Here is a 22,179-nt window from a genome sequence, read left to right on the forward strand (position 1 = left end):
ATGAACGCCAGCAGCTGGAAGACTGAAATAGCAGCTACCATTGCTTAGGCCCCACTGATTTGTCCTGTGGTTTTTCCGTGTCCTTTAATCTTCAGTAAATAATCCCTCACTTCCTTGTGGTCTTTCTAATTCCATGCTCTGTGCTGGTGCTTCCTGTAAACAGTGGAGCTGGTGGCCCATGCGTGGCCACCGCCGTGTAATTGAGGCTCTCCCCTGCCATGCCCAGGGCACGTGACAGAGCTGTTTGTCAGGCTGGATGGGGCTGTGTCCGTGGGCTAAATAATGGAAATGCCAGATTCTCCTCTCCATCGAGCCAGGACAAGTCAGGGCTGGCTCTGATGAGGCCATCGGGTCATGCAGGTAAAAGCAGCACGTGTGAGAGCATCGGGTCCAGGCACTCAATGAATTGCACCATCTGGCCTCCCAAAATCATTACTGGGCCAGTGCTTGAAAGAAAAACTGGGCTAAATTATAGGCAATGAGGTCCCTGCAGCACATGTCTGCGCTGGTACTTGGTCTCTGGTGCAGGAGCCATGTCCCATGCAGCAGCTGTGACCAGACCTTGCCCAGGCCTTAATTGCCACGTCTGTGGCCTAAAATTTTGGGTGGAAAAAGATTAAGGGTCTGTGCTGAATGAAGGCCCTTCCTGATGTTGGATCCTTTGCACTCTTGTAGGTAAGAGGCCACCAGACCCTCAGGGGACAGCAAGGGAAGCTGAGAAACCATTTTTCTGATCAAAATGTCTTCAGCTGCTCTACAGGGGCAGGAGCTGTAAGATTGGTAAATCAGATACCCATCCTCAAACCTAGGAGCATTTATTTTCCCCAGTGAATTTGTGTTAAACCAGTGGTGGATCACAGGGTTGTGACAACAGCTGGGCTGCACTTTTTGGGTGGCACAGCTTTTTCTCCTGTCTGAAATCTTCCCCCTCTGGGCTTCTGCCGACCAACAGATCCCTCCACGGATACCTGAGCATCCAACAAACTATTTCTGTAGGGACTTCTCTGCTCCCAACAGATCTCGGGCTCTCACCCGTGCCTGTCCTGGCCATCCTTCTGCAGGGGGCATCTGCACAAGCCTGGCTGGAAGATGACAGTGTTTATGGAGGTCTTGGTGCAGTCAGATGCGTGCAATTCTGCCAGCCCTGCCAACATTTGCAACTTGCAGCGTCAGTGCTGAGGTATTTACACACCCATAGGAGGGATCCTCCAGCCCTTTACACATGCCCCTTTCCAGCCCAGCTGCTTCCAGAAATCTCCAGGTTTCTATCCGTTGCCTGTTTCAACCAAGTCCCAATTTATTTATTTTCTTTTCATAAGCTCCCAGCAGCCAAGGCATGGCAGCCAAGGGAATCCTGCTCAGTCTTTCAGCATTAATGTCTCAATTATCAGAGCATTGCCTTTTTCCACAGGGGGATTGAATGTGCATGTGTTGGAACTCCTTAAAGTATTTTCAGAGCTGAAGTGTAAGCAGGAACTCAGCTTGGAGTGGCATTGGAGGCGCTCAAAAAAGTGCTATGAGGTAAAGTCCAGCCTCAATTCGTGTCATTTGATGCCACTTAACGTCTGTCACCTTGTTTAGAATGGGACAGTCAATAGCAAATGTATAGCAGAGCTGTGTTTTTCCTTTAATGCTAATGCCCCAGCTGTATCTCCCCGTGGTGCTTTTATCCCAGGGGATTGCATGGATGCTGCAGCTGGCTCGTGTGCTCCTCATGCCCTTGTGTTGGCTCAGGGGAGTCAGGAGGGCTGATGCAAGGCAGCAGGTGGGAGGTTGGAGTTTCTGGCTGCTCACACAGCTCCAGAATGATTGAACACTGGCAGGAGCAATCCCAGAGCATCCCATGACGATCACATGGGGAATATAATTTCCTTGCCCCTTGGAGGACTGGGAATTGCTGGGTTTTTTTCATTGCCACCTTTCCCATGCGAAGTAGATGCCACATTGTCACCAGGCTGGGCTGTTCTGGTTGGAACAGCCTTATGAACGGTTAGACTACAGCAAAACTCCTGCAAGCTGTTTGACAGTGCACTGAGCCCTCCCAAAAGTGTGGCAGGTGGGGATGAAACTCGCCCACGGTCTGCGTTTCTGCCCGTGCTCCTGGCCTCAGGCTGAGCACGGGCCTCCCCCGGTTTGTTCTGACCATGGGGATGTGAGAGCCTGGAGAGGAACAGAAAGGCTTTGCCTGGGCAGCAGTAGGAGCCCTTCAAACCTGCAGCCAGTAATCGTTGCCTGGAGCTAGTCCCTTTGGCTCCAGGCACTGCTGAATTTGCTGGTGGAGAAAACCACTGCTTTGGATCAAAGCGCTGTTAAAGGAGACTTCACAAAAGTGAATAGCTCGTGGTCAAGAGGAGCTGCCAGGCTCCTGCTTTCTCAGTAACTAATAAAAGTGCTTTTTAACACAATTAATGTAATGTCTTGCTAAAGACCAAGGGAAATTGGAATTGAGACATTTGTATTTTGACAGACTTTGTGGAAAACTTCTGTTCAGACTGGCAGGAATGAAACCAATAAATTTCTAAAGAAACTTTCTGAATTCAGCCTTCGAGATAATAGATAGGCTGTTCTGACTGTGGATAAATAAACTCTGTTTTTATAAGTGCCTAAAGACCTTCAGGATGACGAAGTGGAACATACTTCAAGTCTCCAAAGATGGGAAGTGGCTTCTGAGTCAAATGCCCTCCCATGCCAGGGCTCGTATTTTAGACTGAGATCACTCTTTTGTGACTTGTTGACAGGTTTTTTGTTGTACTTTGAAAAAAAGAAATAGAAAAAAAAAAGAAAAAAGAAAACATCCCAGGCTGAAAATAGCAGTGAAACATTCCCCAACTGGCCAACCTGTACTTCAAGAAAACTTCCCAGGGAACATAAAGCTCCAGCTGCAGCCCCAAAAACACTGGGTAAGAAATGGCACCTTAAGTAATGATTACAGTGGGAAAAAACTATTTTGAGTTAACTACAGCCCCTGCCTGAGCATTGCTCATCTCTTATCTTGTGGTGCAGGTGATCACCTGCAGAAGGAAGATTTGGTTCCCACCAGGAAATGCTTAGAGAGGGTGGACTCTGAACATGGGAAACCTATCTCATGCTCTTTTTGCTTCCCCCTCTCATGAATAACAGCCCTCCTTGCAATTCCTGCCCTCCCTGGCAGCCATCCCAAAGACAGGTGGTAAAAAGGCTGGATCAGAGCTCATGGCATTCTGGAAAATCAGGGCAGATCTCTGCATCTATGCAAGGCCAGGGCTGAACTCTGCACACGAGACCAAAGGAGATGCAAGCCAAGGCCACGGGTGATGAGCGATGCTGAACCCTTAGCACTAAGCTTTGCTTGCTTTGTCCTCCTGTGTAGCTGCCTGCTGATGGAAACTGGTGGGTGTGTTGGCCAGCAAGATATGCTTCATTTGAAATGAATATAAAGTCTGTGGTGAAGGAAAAAAGAGATGTTGCATATCCAGAGTGGAGCCCACACCAGGCCGATGGGCTCTGAATTGATTCCTGCAGCGGCCAAAGGATGGTCCTGACGCAACGGTGGGACACCGGAGCAGCGTGCCTTGGGATCAAACACCAGTGCAATCGCCAGGGGGCTGAGGCTCAGAGAAGAGGCACCAGCACATTCCCAGAGCTGCCTCAAGGAACTCTGTTTCTCCGGTTTCTCAGAGAGAAAATGAAGGGAGAGCAGGTCAGGGCTTGTGGTGTGCAAAGGTGATGGAAACGGGGGAGTAGCGGGATTTAGGAGGCAAAGTCTTATCAGGTGGTGGGAAACGGGCACCGAATGAATCCAGCCTGTGATAAAGGCTCTATTATGTAAAAATCATTACCCAGGGAAGTAACTTAGCAAAGCTTATGCTGATCCTCCTCTTCTGAGAATGTTTTGATCACGACTGGTCCCTCCCCACCAGAGCAGATGCTCTGTTTCATGCGGAAATGAATTCAGGTCTGAACTGCCCCAGGGATGAGCCTGGATGGCTGCAGCAACCCACCCTGCCTTGGAGCCTGGATTAGGGAAAGGCAGCTTGTCCTCGCCAAGGAGCCGAGGGGGCTCAGAGAAGGGTTTCGAGAAGGTGCTGAGGCTTTGGCTCATGTGCAGAAGATTTCCCGGGAGCAGCCGGACGCGGCAGCATCCCCGTGGGTCGGCACTGGGCTGGTGCCCAGGGCTGTCTTTAGCCCTCCTGGGCTCTGGCTGCTGGAGGCGAGGACGGCACAGAGGGGCTTTTTTCTAGCAGAGGGGGAAAGAATCAATCCGCGTTTAGTTCAGCTCACACTCGGGCTGGCTGCAAGAAACGTGTGCTCTGCCGCCAGAGACACCGCAGTTGCTACAGCAACTGCAGAGCGCGGAGACACCCTCCCTCTGCCACCCTCCGCTCCCCCAAAATACGGCAGAGCAGGGAGAGCGGTGGTGGGGAGGCGAAGGAGCTGGCAGGGACCCTGAGCAGCCACGGCCGCTCCACGCCCCGCTCCCACGCCAGCACGGCCGGTGCCCGCACACCGCAGTGCTCCCGTGGGTCCTGACAAGCGCTCGGTGTCCAGGTCATTAAGATTCCGTTCAGCAGATCTGCAGCCCGGGACGGCCGGGCAGAGCACGGTCCCATCCCAGGCAGCCCGCCCCACGCACCCGGGACCGGGATGCGATGCCGGGGATGCTGCGGGGAGAGCCGCAGCGAGGGGGAGCAATGGGAGGATAAAACCGAGCTGTGCTGCCATCTCATTACTATTTAAATCGGTCTCCGCGTGGTTCCCAGCGCTGTGCCATCCTGCCTCCATAAAAGCTCATGGCTTCCCCTGGTGCTGCTCTCTTCAATATTTAATGACAGGGGGAAGAGCTGTTTTAAGAAACACTTCAGTGCTTCCATGCGAACAGAAGGTTGCTTCACGTGGCCAGAACAGGCAAGAAAAACCTTTAGCTGTTAATTTTTCAGGATTCTGCAGCAATTGAAGGGGTGGCAGCATGATGATGCAGACTAGCAGGGGGAAGGAGAGATCTTCTACGTGTCTGGAGAGAATAAGGACTCCTGAGGTCTGTCCTGCATCCTCTTCCTGACTACATGTCAGCGTGGCTTGATGTCTTATGCTAAAACACTCGCATTAAGCTAAGTTTTGGAGTTTTAGTGAAAAATGCTTGAAGTTCACCTGCCTCCAGACCTTAGCCATGCACTCTGCCCTCCCCATCCCCTCAGATGTGCTGAGTGCCAAGGACATCTGAAGGTGTCCACCTGCCAGAGACTCCCTAAGGATTTATTTGGATTCACGAAGTGTTTGAAAAGCCTGAGTAAAACTACTGTAGAAGGAAATGTGTTTTAAGCAAGCCAAATCATAAATCAGGCCATCCCTAACACAAGTGAGATGAGGCCGATAGGAGAGGGGAGGGCTGTGCTTCTCCTCCCCTGGCAGTCCTGTGTCCCAGAGCATCACTCCTGTGTGGGCCAGCTCAGTTCTTCTGGTACTCAGCTGTCAGGGGGTTGGGATGGCAGCAGGGCTAATGAAGTGTTGCCACGGCCCATATTTTCCCAATAAAGCCCATTTTGTCACAGTATCAGGCTGACACCTGTCAGGTATCAGGCTGAAATCAGTGCCCTGAGCACCATTTCCAGAACAGGCTGAGCACTGTTTAAAGCACTCAGGTGGCCCAGGCACAGCCACTGCGGTGGCCTGCACTCAGGGGGGACACCAAGGACCTCCCACTGTTCCTTGGTGGGAACTGGGAACTCTGCCCCAAACCTGTTTGCCAATCCCAGTCCCTTCCTCTGCAGCTGTGGTGCAATTAGGTTTTCATTTGAATTATGTAAAAAGGACGGTGTCAGCAATGATTTTGTGGAAGGGCAACTCAGTATTTTATGTCTTTAATATCCAAGGACAGCATGTGTGGAAACTTCTGTTGCTGGCACCCAGGATAAGAAGCAGCCTTCCAACAGAGACAGGGTGTCTGCAGTGCTCCCCAGAAAGGTGCAGAGAGCACACCACCAGGTGTTTGCATTAGTGATTTCGATGGGGACATGATTCCTTAATTAGCAAGACCTGAAAAGATCCTGGTACAGAACCATAGTTAAAATCAATCAGCAGACACAGCCACGTGGATTTCTGCACATGTAAAGGCAGGAAAAAAAAATAGCACAAGATCTGCTCGGTGCTGCAGAGGGGAGGATTTTACTGTTGCTGAGCAGAGCCTGTGTGCAGCATCTCTGCATCCCGGGAAAGGTGGGATGACCCAGTGGCTGGAGCAGGTAATGCATCCAAAAGAAAGCAGGGAGGGGTGGGAAAGGACAGCCCTAGTTTTGTAGATGGTCATTAATTCTCTCCTAACGAAGCCCTTTGAGATGTGCCACGAGAGTGTCGAGGATTACTGGTTTGTGTCTTGTCACCAGGTCCCTGGTTAGAGGGACAGGAACTGAAGGCAACTTGGAGCCCTGTGCTCTGCCTCCAGCCCTGCCTCTGCAGCACAGGAAGCCCTTTCCTAAAGGTTTGGAAAGGGATTGTGTGCAGGTTCTTTCCAAAACCCCCAAATCAGGCTGCTAGCCAGGGTTTAAACCCTGCTCAGAGAGCAGAACACGCAGAACCCGGCAGGATCAGGCCCTGCTTGTCTCTTTATCCCTCCCCAGCTCTGCTTGAGCAATAACCTACTTTTTTCTGCTTTGCAGAAAGAACATCTAGGATTATGCTGCTGCAAATGAGAGGTTTCAGTCATGGTGTATCGGATGAGCTGCAGGTAAGCAGTGGGTTTAATGTCAGCTTTTTTGGCAGCTCCTTTATTCTCTCTCCACTTTGCACAAACAAACTGTCTTTGTGAGGAAGTTCATTTTCCTTTTTAGCCACAGCATTTGTCAACATAGCTTCCCAATAATCCTCTCCGTGCAGGTAAAAGTGAGCTGGCAGCCACACCGGAGCCCTCACCTCAAGCCTGCTGCCCACTCTGGTTCATTAAGGGACTTTTGCCTCTCTTGCAGGGCAGAAGCTGTGCCCACGTGAAGGATCCTAAATCCCAGCGTGACACTCAGTTACCCTTAACTCCATCCTGATCAGCCCTGTGCAATCAAGGTGCCAGGGAACAAAACCCCAGGCCCCAGAGGGTGTGGGACGTAGGGCCCTTCTGCCCTCATTGGGCAGTCTGGGGCATCATCCACCAAAATCCAGTCCAGGGTATAGGGAGGGAAAGAGAAACTTCAAATCACTTGGGCTGCCTCTGTCCTTTCCATGTTCACTCTTTTTGGCCTTGGAAGGCTCTCGGACCAAAGTATTACTTTATATTAAAAACAATTACCACAAAGCCTTTCAGACCAAAGCCTGACAGGGCCAGGCTGCACACCCTGTGTGTCGCCAGCACAGGACCCTGCCCAGGATCCACACTGCCCCAGTTTAACCAGTGAAGGCAGGAGAAGGAGCTGACTGTGCCAGGGAAGCAGCCCCTTCTTTCCCCACCCCACGCCCAACTGTTTCCCTTCGGTGCCTGCTGGTTTGGAAGACTTCAACTTGCAGCCTCCTTAACTGCTTCATTTCTGCTATTTTGCACTATCCCACTGCCAGCAGCATCATCAAACTCTCCAGCAGTGTGAAGGCGGGTGAGCTGAGATGCCCCTGCTGCCGAGTTAAACAGCACTGGGGCTTGTTTTACCGCTTAGAAATCTGTAAGGAATCAAGCAGGTCGATGAATAATCCAGTTTAAAAATCATAACAGAGGGGCTGGGTAACTGTATACAGCACTGGCCTGAATTCGTCCATCAAGTGAGGAACTGTGATGAAAAATTAAAGAGCCCTGCTTGGCACAAGTTGGGTGCTGTATGATTTGAATCCCGGGAAGCAGTCGCTGCACGTGGAGCAGCTCTGCCCGTGTCCCTCGTGTCTGCGCAGAAATGGTGCAGGGGTTCACACAACCTGCACAGGCATCAATTTTTTTTTATTTTTTTTTTCCCCAGCTTGTGGCTGTTCCAGGTCAGCAGTGCTAAAACGTGACGTGGGCTCGCAGAGGACACGTGCAGCCCGTGGGGTGAACTGCAACCTGAATAGCTCTCCCAGCAGCTGGGGCTCCGTGTCCTTCTAGTAATAAATTCCTCCTGGACAGTGTTTCAGGGGATTGCTAGGATTTGAGGAGAGAGGAGGCTGGCTGGAAGAGAGACAGGCTCCAGGTTTATCCTTGAAAGCCCCTGTGCTGCAGAGCCTGGGGCTGCCTTTGGCAGCCTGCCTGGAGGCTGGAGCTGCCTCGTGCTGTATGAACCCACCGATCCTGTCCTCAGCCAGCTAAGTTGGCTATAAATCTCCCTATTAGCAATGCATAAAGCGGGCCAAAATTCGAACGGCTTCTTAAGCAGGAGGTGAAGCAAAAGCTCAAAATAACTTAAAATAAGTCCTTTCTGTGCTCCGGGCTAGAAAGTGGTTGTTTTGGAGCTTTCCCATGGTGTGCCTGGTCTGCCTGCTGGGAGAGAGGGGTGCTGAACAAGCCAGCAAAATCGGGTAAAAAATAACTCCATCCCAACGTCAGCAGCAGAGCTGAGAGGAACCAGAGGTCCCGAGCTGTTTCGAAGTTGTGTTAAATAATAAAGCAGAGAAATGAATAAATTAGCTGAGCATCTATTTAGGTCAGCCCTCTCCGTTTCTCCAGCCGCCTCCGTGTGCCTGCTCCCCGCAGTGATCAGCTGCTCGGTGCGCGCTGTGCCTGCGGGTCCGCTCCCTCCTCGGGAACTGCGCCACGACGGTGTCACGTCGCCTGCACACGTTCACCCCGGCCTTCGGAAGCGGCAGGCGAGCTTCCTTTTCCGTTACTGGGGCAAAAAGCGTTCTGGAAAATCCCATTAAAGCGCTGAGCGTGGGCTGCGCGCACACGGCTGCTCCCTTCCCGGCGCTATCCCCCGCACGGAGCTGCAGGGTCCTGCTCCACGGCATGGAGCTGCATCTCCCTGCTCTGCCTGCTGCACTGCTGCCAGCCTGGTCACCACCCGGCTATTTCCCAGCTTCCAACCACAGCAGCGCCTGCACCTTTGCAGGCCATCGTTCCTCTCCTTGCAGGTGCCCCAGGCTCGGTTATGTGAATGCAGTTGTCATCTGTTGATCTGAGGACATCGAGCCAGATGGACTAGGCTGATTGACACAGATGGAGAATCAGCTTTTAAACCCCTAAGCTCCCCTCAAATCATTCAAATGCTTCCAGAAAAATGGAACGACCGTGCAGTCCTGTATATATGTCTTTCTTTACGTGTTTCCCAAGCATGAAAAGCCCTCTTTGATGTCCAGAACATCTCGGGGGTTTCAGCTATAAGTAAGCTGGATAAACACTGCCCAAGATGGAATTTATCTGCATCAAGGGCTGCTCCATCTCAGCCCAGCTCCTGCTGGTCCTCCCAAACCCCACAGGTAGCTGGAGAAGGTCTCTGGCGATGAAACCAGCCAGAGGCAGCATCCAGGGTGTAGGCAATGGAAAATGAGATGTTTCTAAGTTTGGCCAGGCTTAGCTGGCTCCTCGCAGGTCCCAGCCTGTGAGTCACTGCTACGTGGGCCACCAGCACGGCCTCCCCTCTGGAGGAAGGAGTGGAGGTGGAAAAATAACAAGAGGAAACCAGCTCTTAGTAGTGCCAGCTCCAGGGAGAGTGGGAGGAGGTGGCAGTCCTGGAGAGAAAGGTCAGGGCTATATTGCAGGCTGCTGTCTGATTTTTCCTCCTGTCTTCATGGCAGGAAGCTGCTTACAGGAACACGTTTGTGCAATACGTGTGGAGGGTCTGGGCTGATCCGAGGGTCTGGGCTGATCTGGGAGAATGAAAGCCTCCAACAGCAGCCAGGGGCGATGCAGGAATTGTTTCTGGTCCCTGCTCACTCATCTTCTCTGATTTCTACTGAGGTCAACCTAAGTACCCTGTTAAAAGCAAATTTTGACCCCTTGAAAACATTGTAAAAGAAGATGCAGTTTTCAGATGTACTGGGAACAGACACATCCAAAAATAAAATAAAAGATTGCAAGTCTCCAGCCTCTTCTGCTGCTTCAGCTCTCCTAACTGGTGCTAACTGGAATGCGCCAGTAGAGGACATAAACCTCAGCTACTGTTCCCACATCCCTGCCATCAGTCCAGGGGCACTTGCAAGGCTGCGCCATGACAGCTCCCCTTCCCATCGGGATATCTACAGCTGTGGATCAGCACTTCTGCTCTCCACTGCCTTGCAAGAACTCCTCTCCTGAACCCTCCCATCTGACAATTACCACCAGCTGCCAGTGATTGTTCTCACCTCCTATCCCGAGTGCTCAGAGCCAGCTGTCTCTCCGCTGGCAGACTGGCATTTCCATCAATGAAACTATTTCTTTATGCCTTCAAGGAAATTATAAAACCTGTCAGGGGAAAAAAAAAGGCACAGCCGGGTAGGATGCCGGGTCAAGGGGGAAACTGCTTTGTGAAACTTGCTGTTGCTTGCTGGTGGTGCCCCTTCTCCCTGAGTGGGACTAATTCTCCCACTTTGAGGCAGAGCGGGATCTGTTATGCTCAGGCTCCCTCTAGTGCCTCCATGCCCCGTTGTTCCTGGCTTCTCTGGAGGCGTATCGGCCAGTTATCCCCGGGGACTGGTCCTCCATCTCCCTCGCTGCCCTCCAGCATCGCTCGGCTTTACAGCACAGGCTGGGAGCAGCCCTAAAATCGTCCCAAAGGCACCGGCCAGGCCAGTCGTGCCTCTGCTTGCTGGGGCCAAGGAGGGTGATGGAGGTGGCCATATCCCACAGGGTGCTCTCCCTCCCAAGGCACAGCCCTGCCCGCTGCAGCTGCGCTTCGGTGGCGTCTGCAGAGCGAGGTGGGAACGGCTGGGGATGGGTGAAGTGCCTGAGACACCCTGGGAGCAGCCCGGGGTGGGAATCTTCCGTGTGAGCCATCAGGGATAGCCAAAAGCATCCCTTTGCTCTCCCCGCTGCCTGACACCTCCCACGGGGGAGCAGTCTGTAGGGGTGCCCCACAGCCTGTGCCAAGCAAAGTCAGCCGGAGTCCGGATCAACACCTGAAAGCGCTTATCGCTGGGTTTGTGTTCAGGGCACTGCGCTGTCACACTGTGTTGTCACACTGTGTCCAGCATCCTACGTGAACTCATGGCCTTTCCTTGTCTTCTTCCCGTGGAAATGGAGAGGAAATTTCTGCGTGTTTTGGGAAGTGAGCAGACCCAGCCTCTGTTCAAGCCCTTGTAGAGCTCAGCCTGCTCAGCTCTGGCACCGGCACCGTGCTGGGCAATGGACAGTCCCTGGCACTCCTGAACGGGGGCAGCCACAGCAATTCTTTAACCCAAGTCAAAGTCTCCTCCCAGGGAGGGAGAGGAGAGTTGGGGGCGGCTGCTGGAATGTGGTGTCAGCGTGAAAACCGTGACAAACCTGACAGAGATCAATCAGCACAAGTGTGCATGTTGCAAGGACAGTGACTGAGATCCAGCTGTCAAAGGCACTGTGAGATTTTTATGTTATGATTTTTTCATAACTGTTTTGCAGCTGGAGCAATTAACATCCTATTTAACGAGCACAGCTCCTTTAATGGAAGACACTTGGGCTAACATGAACTAATTAAGTCTGTAATCACTAGAAGCATGACTAAAGGTTTTGAACTGGCCAATCGCTCTCATTAACACCGTAATTAGAGGCACAGCAGCTCATCAGAGCATGGGAGAAATTCAAGGGGGTTTGATCACCCAGCGATGTACAGAGGCCCTGATCCTGCCTTGGATCATCCTTTTCACCTCGTACTCTGCATTGGTTTGCAGGGATCCTGAAACTACCCCGAATATGTTATATTCAGCTCCATGAACTGAATGTTCTTCCACTGTTTTATTTTAATAATTTGGCTTATGGAGCTTGTAATCACCTGGGCATTAAGGACAGCTTCTCTAATGCTCGCCTGTCTGGCTGTTCATCTGAGTGGCCCCAGCAGCGGCTGGGAAAGACTCCCAGGGAGCTCCAACAGCAATAATTGCAGCAAGACCCTGAAAAAACTTGGAAAAGGTAGATAAAACCCCAAAGTAAACCCTTCTGCTTCTTCCTGTGGAGGAAGACTCAGAAATTAGTTAAAAAGATCAAGAGTTTTCATAATCTAATGGCCAATCTAAAGGTGCTGGCAGCCTTTCTGCCTTTTGCAATGCCATAGAGGCAAACACACCTCTGGGATTCAGTTCTGTCTTCCACTGAGCTTGGCTCTTTGTGTTATCAGGAAAGTCAGGGTTTCTCTACTGTTGGCTGCAATTAGCTGGCCACAGTGATGTACGAATATTTTAAGACTGCAGCTCACTACAGTGGAAGGAATTTTGAAAAACAAAAGTTTAAAAAGTGAGACATTTGCATATCAAGGAGGATTTTGGGCAGATCTTCATATTCCAGCTGCAAAATGCCAGTAAAAGAATATTTCTATTTTCATCTATTTTTACACAACAGCTGCCCAGAATGGGGGTGGGGTCGGGAAATGAAGCCAAATACACTTTGCATCTTAGGTCTTGCTCAAAATAAGACAAATTCTGAATTTAACTTGCATTAGCTTTCTTTTTCCTGCCTATTTTCACTTCACTCTCATCAGTGTTGCCCAACTACCAAGGATAATCTGTTTCCCTCTGTTTTTATAATAGGAAGAAGCTCTTCAGTATCTTAGGAAGAAGTTTATAGGAATCTGAACTTGATGCAGAGTAGAAATTGCTCTGCAAGCAATCAGCCACTGAAAAAATTCACTCTCTGTACTGGTCATGGGTGTGAAAAATGAGGCTCACTCTCATGGTAAAATTTAAAAGTTTAATAAAGGACAATTGGAGACAAAGATAATAAATCAAATTTTAATGGCCATGTGCTTGGCATTCAGCCAAGAGCACACCTGCTTTTTCAGAGACACCCTTTAAATACCTTTCCCATTGCATATTCATAAAAAAATTATGCATATATAAACTTTTCCCCAAACCAGTTTACACACTCCAAGAACTGTTTAGGATGGCTCTTCCTCAGGTCTGCCTTTTTAGAGCCTGTGCATTTTTTGGTTGTGATTTTAGTCCGTTCTTATCACCTCCAGCTTGGGTTTTGGTCCATGCTTCCTACAGACTGCGGGTTCTGATAGTTGCTGTAGCAGGGGTCCTCATCATGCGTTCATTGGAAGTTATTCCAACCAAGCAGGCAGTTCAATTCCCACACACATAACTGTATCAGCTATTTCACTGCTATGTCTAACTTTAGTTAATAGCAGAAATAAAAACTACATCTTTACAGCAAGGTTACTTTAACATTATACATATAGCAGCCATTTTATTATTTGCAAAAAGCCAATGTTATAATCTGTATTTGTAACACAGGTGTTATAGGTGAGTAATGAGGTGGTTTGCTCTCACAATTAAGGGGTAAATATTATGTGTATGGCAGAAGAAGTTTTGTAGATGTAGAGTTGTATTAGTGCAATATGTCCTCCCTTTTACACTGCTGTCACGGGACGGCCTTTGGGCCATTTGGGGCATCTGGGGAGGGCTGGCTTGTTACTGTGGCGACACCTGATCGATAATCAAGATGTAAGAAAGTGACTTTCACCAATGGACGGCAAAGTCTTTTCTTGACTGACAAGATTTGGGAGGGGCCAAAGGTATAAAAATCAGGCCATCCTTTTTGTAGAAGAGCACATGGCTGCTGGTAACAGAGATCCCCAGTGCTGTTCTTTCTCCTTATTCAATTCTTTGTTGTATTTTTTTGAGGTTTAATAAACCTTTGAAATTTAAAAAAGTGACTGTCATTTCTCACATGGGCCTTTTGATCTCTGGGCTATTTTTTTCAGCCCGGGTTACTTCAAGCGATTCGCTTATGCCTTTCATTGTGAAATAAAGACAATGCCATAAAAAGATGGCAGTTTGTTCCCACACTGCAGAAGAGCCTGGGCCTTTACTGCTCCTGTTTCAGAGGTTCCCATTTGAACCTTGGCCAGAAATGCTGCAATTGGTCAACAGATAAAACCCAACGGGCTTGGGGAAGCTTGGCCTTTGGTTCCCCTTATTCCTGTGACACTTCACCATGGGAGATGCCTCAATCCACGACCACAAATCCAATCTTCCTTTGAGCATCTCCAGGGATGGTGGCTCTGCCACCTCACTGGGCAAACCATTGCAATGTCTACCCTTTCCATGGGGAAATTTTCTCATCATAGTCATCATTCCAGTGTCTTTCGCATACTAAAATACTCCATTCTCAGTCCGTATCTTTTGCAGGAGTGAAACTTTAACCTCGCAGCACGGGCAGCGTGGTCAGAACAGGGCACAAACCCCGGCACTGTGCCACGTCTTTGCCGGGCATGGCGGGGTTTGGGGCCACCGAGGTGGCACAGCCAACGCTGCCAATTGTCTGAAAGCAGACAGAGCTGCTCGAGCCTCTGGTGCTTCATACAAATAAAGATGAACAGCATTGAACGAACCCGCCCTGAGGAGCATTGCCCGTGCGTGACTGCATTGCCCGAGCGCCGTGCAGCACGCAGAAGAACCGTGCCCGGATTCCGATGGCGCCGAGGGCCTCAGGCTCCCACGGCGGTCGGGCAGGGCGGCCTCGGCTCCCGGCTCCGTCGCCCCGGCCGGCAGAGGCCACGGTCGGGGGGCCCGTTAGTGGGGGGACCGTGTTGGTGGGGACCGTGTTGGTGGGGGAACCGCGTCGCCCAGGGACCGGGTCCGCCGCGTCACCGGTGTTGCGGGCCTTGTCGCGGCGGGGCCTTCCCGGGGCGGGAGCGGTGGCGACCTCAGCTCCCTCACGGAACGGGAGCGGCAGCCGCGGGGAACGGCGGCCCGGGAACCGGGGCGGTGCAGGAAAGCAACAGGGGAACTGCCGAGCGGAACTACAGGACGCGGGGTTCCGGCCCGGCCCCTATTCCCGGCAGCCGCCGCGGTGCTCTCTCTCTTCCGGTCCGGCGGCGGCGGCGAGCGCGGCTCCGGTGAGGGCGGCCCCGGCACCATCCGGCACCATCCGGCACCATCCGGCACCATCCGGCACCATCCGGCACCATCCGCGGGCCGGGCCGGGCCGGGCGGGGCGGAGGGGTCGGGTCGCGGCTGTGGGAGCGGAGCGCTGGCGGGGCTCGGGGCCGGGCCCCCCTCAGCAGCCCGGCCCGGCTGAGCCGTGTGTGTTTCTCCCGCAGGTGCGACCATGGCCAAGTCCAAGAACCACACCACGCACAACCAGTGTGAGCGAGGCGGGGGCCGGCGGGGATCCAGGAGGGTTTCACGGGCTGGGACCGGCGCGGTGATGGCAGCACGGTCTGCCCGGGGGTGTGCAGATAGATAAGGTGGTGCTGCGCGGAGATCGAATGGGAGGGTTTAAAGGAGTGTGGTAAGAGCCGGGACTTGTTTGGGCTCAACGTAAAATTAATTTGTAAGCAGAAAAATAGGAACTTTAATGCTAGAAAACTGGGGCGGCCTCTTCTCCCAAGTAACCAGCAATAGGACGACAGGACACAGACTTTAACTGTGCCAGGGGAGGTTTAGGTTGGACATGAGGAAGAATTTTTTCACAAGAAGGGTGCTTAGACATTGGAACCGGCTGCCCGGAGAGGTGGTGGTGTCACCGTCCCTGGAAGTGTTGGATATTAGGAAGAAATGCTTCCCCTGTGAAGGTGGGGAGGCCCTGGCACAGGGTGCCCAGAGAAACTGTGGCTGCCTCATCCCTGGAAGTGTCCAAGGCCAGGTTGGACAGGGCTTGGAGCAGCCTGGGCTGGTGAGAGATGTCTTTACCCTTGGCAGGGGGGTGGAACGGGATGGTCTTTAAAGTTATTTCCAGCCCAGACCATCCTGTTGTTCTCTGATGTTCCTGAAAAGCTTTATCTCTGGGATCCTGTGCAATCCAGAGATGGCCACAGTGATGAAACAGTTCATGTTTGGGGTCTTCTCATCAGTGCTGACTTAGCAGAGGTTACGAGTCACTTCTGCTTGGTGCTGCACAGTGAGTGACAGTGCCCTCTGACACTGAGCACAAGTGCTTGGATTTATTAATGAGGGAGGCCTTTTATTCTGCTGGTGGTGCTGTCAGTGTGTCATTAGTTAATGAGCTGCCTGAAATCTTTGGATTGGAAGCCCATGCAGAGGCCTGAGCATAGAGATGTGGTTTTAATTCAAATGTCCTTTGGATGGGGTCTCAAAATTGTCTATTCCACATCATTCTGATAGTCAGATACACTTAAAAAAAAGGCGAATGCAGCTGCTAAATAATAGCAAAAACTGTAATTTAAGTAATTGTCTTGTTTTCCACATAGCCCGTAAGTGGCACAGAAATGGCATCAAGAAGCCCAAAACCCATAGATACGAATCTCTCAAAGGGGTGAGTATTTCTGCTGATATTCCCAGGCTGTTGAGTCACTGAGGCTTAACTGTGGGAAAAAAAAAAAATGCAGACCCACATGAAATCTGCCCTTGTATGTCTATAAAACTGCATTTTAGTCAGTGGACAGATTTGTCCCTGTCCTGTTCTGCTGGCTGTCACTGAGTGCTGCTTCCAGTAAAAGAGCTCTTGCCAGTTAAATGGTTCCTTTCCCTTTTAAGTCCTGCTGGTTTCCTTCTCCTTTCCTTCTCCTCTCCTCCCTCCTTCAATACTGGTTTACTGTCTATACTAATCCAGATAGTTTCACTTAATAAATGAGAGGGGTTGGCATTTCTCGGCAAAGCACATGAAAGTGGCAGTATATTGCTTTTTCTGAGATTATCCAAGTGGTACAACAAGGTCTTTTCCCACACTTGAAAGTGAAAACAGTAAATTTATTTGCTTTGTAGATGTCAGGATCTACAAAGCTTTTTGGAAGTGATGTAAAAATTTGTCTTCTGCAAAGCTCAGTGAGGGTTCAGTGCTGCCTCTCCTGCAGCTTTGTCCATTCCGTTCTTTCTTTATGTTTATTGCTGTGGTTTGGGATTTTTTGTTGGTTTATGGCAGTTAAGGAAAGCAGCTGCTAAAGCCTGGTTGCAGATGATGAAAATAATTTTGTTGAAAAATCAGGAAAAAAGTCTGAACTAGCCACAGCTTTCATTTGGGAATGATCGGAACAAGGTGGAGCTATAAATGTTTTTATATATGTCTCTTCTGCAACGTGGCTTATTTTTTCCTTTATAGGTTGATCCCAAGTTTCTGAGGAACATGAGATTTGCAAAGAAACACAACAAAAAGGGGCTGAAGAAGATGCAGGCCAACAATGCCAAGCAGGCAGCTCAGCAGGCTGCTCAGCAGAAAAAGGACTGATGTGCTTTAATAAAAAGACCCAGTTTTCTTACTGGCATGTGTGTTACAGCATTTTTTTTTTTTTTTAATTAAAATTGTATGTAACAAAGCCTTCACCACCTGAATTTGAGGAGAGCCCTCCAGAAGCCTTGTTTGGGTTGTGTTTTTGCTGCCAGCTGTGCATCAAGCCTGTGAGTAGTGATCCAGGGGAACCTGACTGGCTTGTAGTTCCCTGGATCCTCCTTGTGCTTTTGGAAGCTGGAATGGCGTTTTCTTTCTCTGGCACCATGCCTTTAGTGATGGTTCCTGGTGTTGTCACAGCAACGGCTGTTACAAGTCTGCTGCTTTGCTGTGTGGTCCCTAGAGCTGTGGGAATCCCAGGAAATAGGAGGGTAAGGAGTGCTGGCTGTGGTGGTGGAGTTTGTGTTAGAGTTGCTGTGTGTTGTATCCTGAAATGCTCATAGGTACTGAAGCATTAATGGAGCTACCCGTGGGAACGTGGAAGGGTTTCAGAATGTACAGAATACGCATTTTTTAACAGTGACTGATTTTAGGGAACGTCTTTCTCTCCAGTAACAAAAGTGCTGTCTGATGAAATGTGCTGGCTTGGGGCGATGAGGGGAGTAAACGTGCAAAATCCCGGGAGGAGCTGAGCCCGGGTTTTGCTGCTGCTGTTTGTACATCGGGAGAGGGCTTCACTTGGCTGTACTCAGCTGTGCTCAGCTGTACTCAGCTGTCCAGGCTCACTCGGGCTGTAGAGCCCGCTTCTGGCGCGAGGCGCAGGTTGGGATGCAGCCAGCCGTTCTGAGTTTGCAGTGCCGGCGCTTGTCCACCCGGTGGGGTAAATCCAGGGAGCCTGCGAGGGCTGGAAGCTTGCACGTTCCTTCTGACCAGCAGAGCAGCAAAGCACTCACTGGATGAAAAACGTAATTTTAACTGGAACATCCAATTCATGTAGTGTATTTTTTGAATAGTTTATCCAATTACCAAAATTATGTAAAATAATTAAATTCAAAAATCTTTTCCCGGTTTCCACTTTTTAAAATTGTTTTTGACTGATCAGGAAAACCCACCTACCCCTAAACCAAGCAAAATAAAGAGATTTACTAATTTGAAACTCACAAGTCAAGGAGGTTGTAGAGTCAGATGTCTGTAGCCCTCAGCTGTCTGACTCCTGCTGTGTGCATTTTGTTAGGGCTTTTGTGGAGATTGGGGTTTGTCAGCCTGTTAAAAACAAGTATTTGAGGAACTTAAAAGGATGACCAGCAAAGATATCAGTGAAAAAACAGATTTAATGTTAAGTGACAGCATGACAAAGTTCATTGGCACGGTTCACTCTGCTGCTTGCTAGATGGTTTAAGGCACACAGAGAGTGGAGATGTTGACGGTATTGAAGGAGATGGGAGTGGCTGGTCCAGTGAGGGTCAGTGTGATCAGTCTGGTGTAGATCTCTGTTACAAGAACAGAAAAAAGAAACCTCTGAACGGAGCACCTGGTGTTTGTCAGTCTACACCTTTGCCTGTGCGTCTGCAGATTTTCTACCCAGTTTAAGTTCTGCATTTTAAATCTCTAGCACTAAAACTTTTCCATATAAGAAAGGAGATTTCATCTCAACCCCTGTGATGTCTTGCCCGGAGTGCTTGTGTTGTGGGAGTAGCTCACCCACAAGATGCAGCCTGAGGGAAGAGAGGCAAGGGTCAGGCTGAGAAAAGGATGTTGGAATGTTAACAAGAAGTAGAGGGCAACATTTGGGCTTCCTGTGGCTCCAGGCAGCTGCCCCAGGCCTGCCTCGAGAATCAGCCTTTTCATCTCGCTGCCCTTCATGCTGCCCTTCAGTGGGACAGCTTCCCAAATAAGGGCTTGCTGACTTTCTGACCAAAATAGCAGCTGCGTGACAAAATGCAGCACAGGGGAACGTAACCTTAATCCAGGCATCATTGTGTAGCAAGAGACAGGAATTTTGTGAGCTTCCACAGCAGGTTGGTGTCAGGTTTGTTGTTGGGTGCTCCCTGCACACGTGGTGGTTCTGCAGGACACTGCCTGGACATCAGTGAGCACCTATTGCATTTGCTAACCCTGTGACGCCTCTGTTGACAGCTTTCCTGTGTGGACAGTTCTCCCAGCCCAGAAGAGAAAGCCGTGGAGGGGAGTTTGTGCTGACTCTGCCTCTGGATGGGTCTCCATCCTCTTTCTCCTGCTTTGTGAAATCATTTAAGTTCTGTTGGTGAAGTGGAGATCCTTTTTGGGGACATTACATACACAGAGCCCAGGAGGGTGAACTGGCAGCTGTGACCCACTTGAAACTATTCCTATTACACAGAGCTCTGTCATCTTTGATATTTAAAAACTTCAAAACTCTCATGATTGTTTGCTATCCTGCAGGAAGACAAAGAGCTCAAAAGCATCTCAGTGCTTAACAACTGCTGTACATCAGCTTATACATCTTGTGCTTGCTGCTGCTGTACGTCATACTTGCTGCAGATTATTTCTCCTCTTTGCAATTAAGAGGACTCAGTATCAAGTTCCAGTTTGGCTCCTTTCTCTGCTTTGATTTAGAAAAGAAAAAGAGCAAAGGGCGTGTAACCAAATACCAAATCATCTCATTTGGCAAAGGTGAGCCATTGCTCTGAAAGCCAAGAGCACAGAACTGGGGTGGGGGAATCAAAGCCCTGCTAAATGCTCTGATGGGGCGAGGTATTCACTGGGGACATTGATGTTCACAGTGATGATAAAGATAGGCTGGACACGCGTGGCTCTGCCCCCCCTTAGTGCCTTTCAATAGTGTGGTCAAAAAGAAGCAGCATCAGAATGTGAGTTCTGCTTTGCCTGGCTTTCAGGGCTGTTGCAGGTGTTTTTACACCTCGGGGGCTTTGGCTTGCTGAAGTGTTTGTCTGATGTACCTTAGCTCACGTTACATTGCCACTGCCCTGCTGGCAGATTTATGCAGTGTGTACAAAATTTCATCAGAGCTTCCTGCAGTCACTTGGTCCACACTGCAGAGTTTTATTGAGGGCTGAGGAGAGGCCTCAAATACACTGATAAAGCTGCAAACCAGAGCAGGAGTTTAAATCTACAGCAAAAGCAAGCAGATAGATGGCCTGAGAACTCTGGCAGTGTCCGGTGGCAGGGGCTGCTGTCACCTGCCTGCACAGCTCCAGTCTGCTGGGGAGGTAAGAGCACACAGATCTAGGGACTGTTTTAGAGACTGGTAAATTACTTTTTGCCTGATTAAAAAAAAAAAAAAAAAAGTTAATTACTCCTTTTTCCCCAGACAATTTGCACTTGTGTCACACTCTTGAAATGATTTTGGGCACCAGAGGTTCACTGCACATGTGGTGAAAACTGCGAACTAGTTTGGAGTTGCACAGACACACGGATTCTTCAGGGTGGTTTTCATTCATTGTTAGCACATTCCCTGTGTGGGGACTCAGCCAGGCTGATCCTCCAGGGGTGACTGTTTTTTCAGCCTGCTCACCCACTCGCTGGCCTGTCATGTCCTGTTACATTCCCCGTGCAGTTGTTCCCGTGTTTTAGCCAACAGTGAAGTCCACCCACAGCTCCTCGCCCCGCAGCCTTTGCTCTCTGACTGGGAGGACAGGCAGGGTGTTAAGGCAGTCCAGCCTGGCAGCAGTTTTCCTGGCTTCCCAACCTCCTGTTCTAAGGACAGAAAAAGCCTAAATAGTCCCAATGAATCAACTCTTCTAGTGACAAATTTTGGCTGCTACAAGATCTTTGTCTTCTCTCTCCGGCCACCCCCTTCCCTGCTTTACTCTTGGAAAAGGATGGGCAGGCAGTGAGGCTGTGGCTTTGTGCTGCCAGTGCCATTGAGCCAAGACACAGGGCCTGGTGGCTCTTCGCAGCCATCCTTTTCCCTGGGTCACAGCACAGTCCAAGCCACCAAGCTGACTGAAGGGAAGGGGTTAACCTGATTTCTTCTCTGGTTCACCCTCCAGGGAGCCAAAGCCTATCACTAAGCAGTGGAGAGTATCTTGGGGAAGTCATTTTTGGATGCTGGGATTTGGCCAGGACAGAGGAGGATACGGGGGCTGTCAGTGATGCCTGATGTGATGTGAGTGCAGGGGTGGGTTGCCCGTGGGCTGGGTGGCTGTGGGTGTGGGGAGAGCTGGCATCACCTCAGCTCCTGGCTGAAACCCAATGAAATTGGCAACTCTGGAGGTTCCCAGGCCTGGGGTAAAACATGAGGACATGCTGTGTCCTCACAGGTTTCAGTAGGAAACAACTGCTGCTGCTACACTGCAGAGGCAGAGAATGTTTTTTTGTTTTTTTTATCTCTAGGCTACAGATTAGTTGGAAACAGAATCTGTTAACACCTGGGATCATTTCCTGTCACAGGGTTCTTAGACACACATTTCCATTGCCTTCTGCTGCACCTGTAGTCCTGCTGAATCTGCAGTAGCTGTGGCACCAAGGGCTCGGAACCCTTGGGGAGACCCCTTTGAGTGGGTCAAATAGATGTTTGTGTTAGAGCTGCTTCCAAAATACCCTAGGTTTCTAGCTGACAGGTTCATCCTCCTAGTTTTTCTGCTGTTATAAGCCTTGGCTGAACAAAATATTTAGTGCTGCTTGCCCAGAGGAAAGGCACAGCCATGTCTTTCCAATCGATCACCTCACACATCCCTGTTTTCACCTCAGGCCTCTTTGCCCTGAACTGCAGTATTTCCTCACTGCTATAAATGAGATTGCAATATTTCGTTATTGCTGCAAACGAGATTGTGTCACGGCTGCTTTAGGGTGTTATTTCCACAGAAGTGGGGAAAAAAACCACCTGGTTTGGGGAGGAAAGGCAGCGGCACAAGCCAGCAGGCCTGGGGCGCCGGCCCAGCAGCGCGGCCACGCCGGGGCTCGCGCCGGCACGGTCCCGTGCCTCGCCCTGCCAATGTTTATTTTGCTTGGGTAAACGATTGACTTTAGCAACACGACTGCAATGTGCGAGCTGTGCTGGGGCTGTAATTCGATGGGAGGAGGCAGCTATGTGCAGGGAGAGCTGCTAATGCCACAGGAATGCTGCGCTTCCTTGGGGTGAG

At 50.3% G+C, this 22,179-nt stretch overlaps 1 protein-coding gene and 1 long non-coding RNA gene across 2 annotated transcripts; both read left to right on the top strand.

The window, feature by feature from the left end:
• Window positions 1–5,651: 5,651 nt before the first annotated feature.
• On the top strand, window positions 5,652–10,215 carry LOC120758296 (uncharacterized). Its single transcript, XR_005702845.2, has 3 exons — window positions 5,652–6,218; window positions 6,633–6,700; window positions 7,905–10,215. It is a non-coding gene; the product is annotated as an uncharacterized LOC120758296 (long non-coding RNA).
• Window positions 10,216–14,720: 4,505 nt separating this feature from the next.
• RPL29 (ribosomal protein L29) lies at window positions 14,721–17,186 on the top strand. The gene is made up of 4 exons (XM_040076345.2): window positions 14,721–14,867; window positions 15,072–15,116; window positions 16,182–16,246; window positions 17,030–17,186. Exons 2-4 carry the CDS (start codon window positions 15,080–15,082, stop codon window positions 17,153–17,155), a joined length of 228 nt encoding a protein of 75 aa, XP_039932279.1. The 5' UTR covers window positions 14,721–14,867; window positions 15,072–15,079; the 3' UTR covers window positions 17,156–17,186.
• Window positions 17,187–22,179: the final 4,993 nt, after the last annotated feature.

This window comes from Hirundo rustica, chromosome 12, assembly GCF_015227805.2.
Source record: "Hirundo rustica isolate bHirRus1 chromosome 12, bHirRus1.pri.v3, whole genome shotgun sequence".
Lineage (NCBI taxonomy): Eukaryota > Metazoa > Chordata > Aves > Passeriformes > Hirundinidae > Hirundo > Hirundo rustica.

What these genes read in the sequence shown, in the direction of transcription:
- RPL29 (XM_040076345.2), top strand. Translation starts at nt 15,080, where the DNA reads ATGGCCAAGTCCAAGAACCACACCACGCACAACCAGT. An exon ending in CCACACCACGCACAACCAGT is followed by an intron (nt 15,117 to 16,181) that starts GTGAGCGAGGCG and finishes TTTTCCACATAG; the next exon opens with CCCGTAAGTGGCACAGAAAT. An exon ending in GATACGAATCTCTCAAAGGG is followed by an intron (nt 16,247 to 17,029) that starts GTGAGTATTTCT and finishes TTTCCTTTATAG; the next exon opens with GTTGATCCCAAGTTTCTGAG.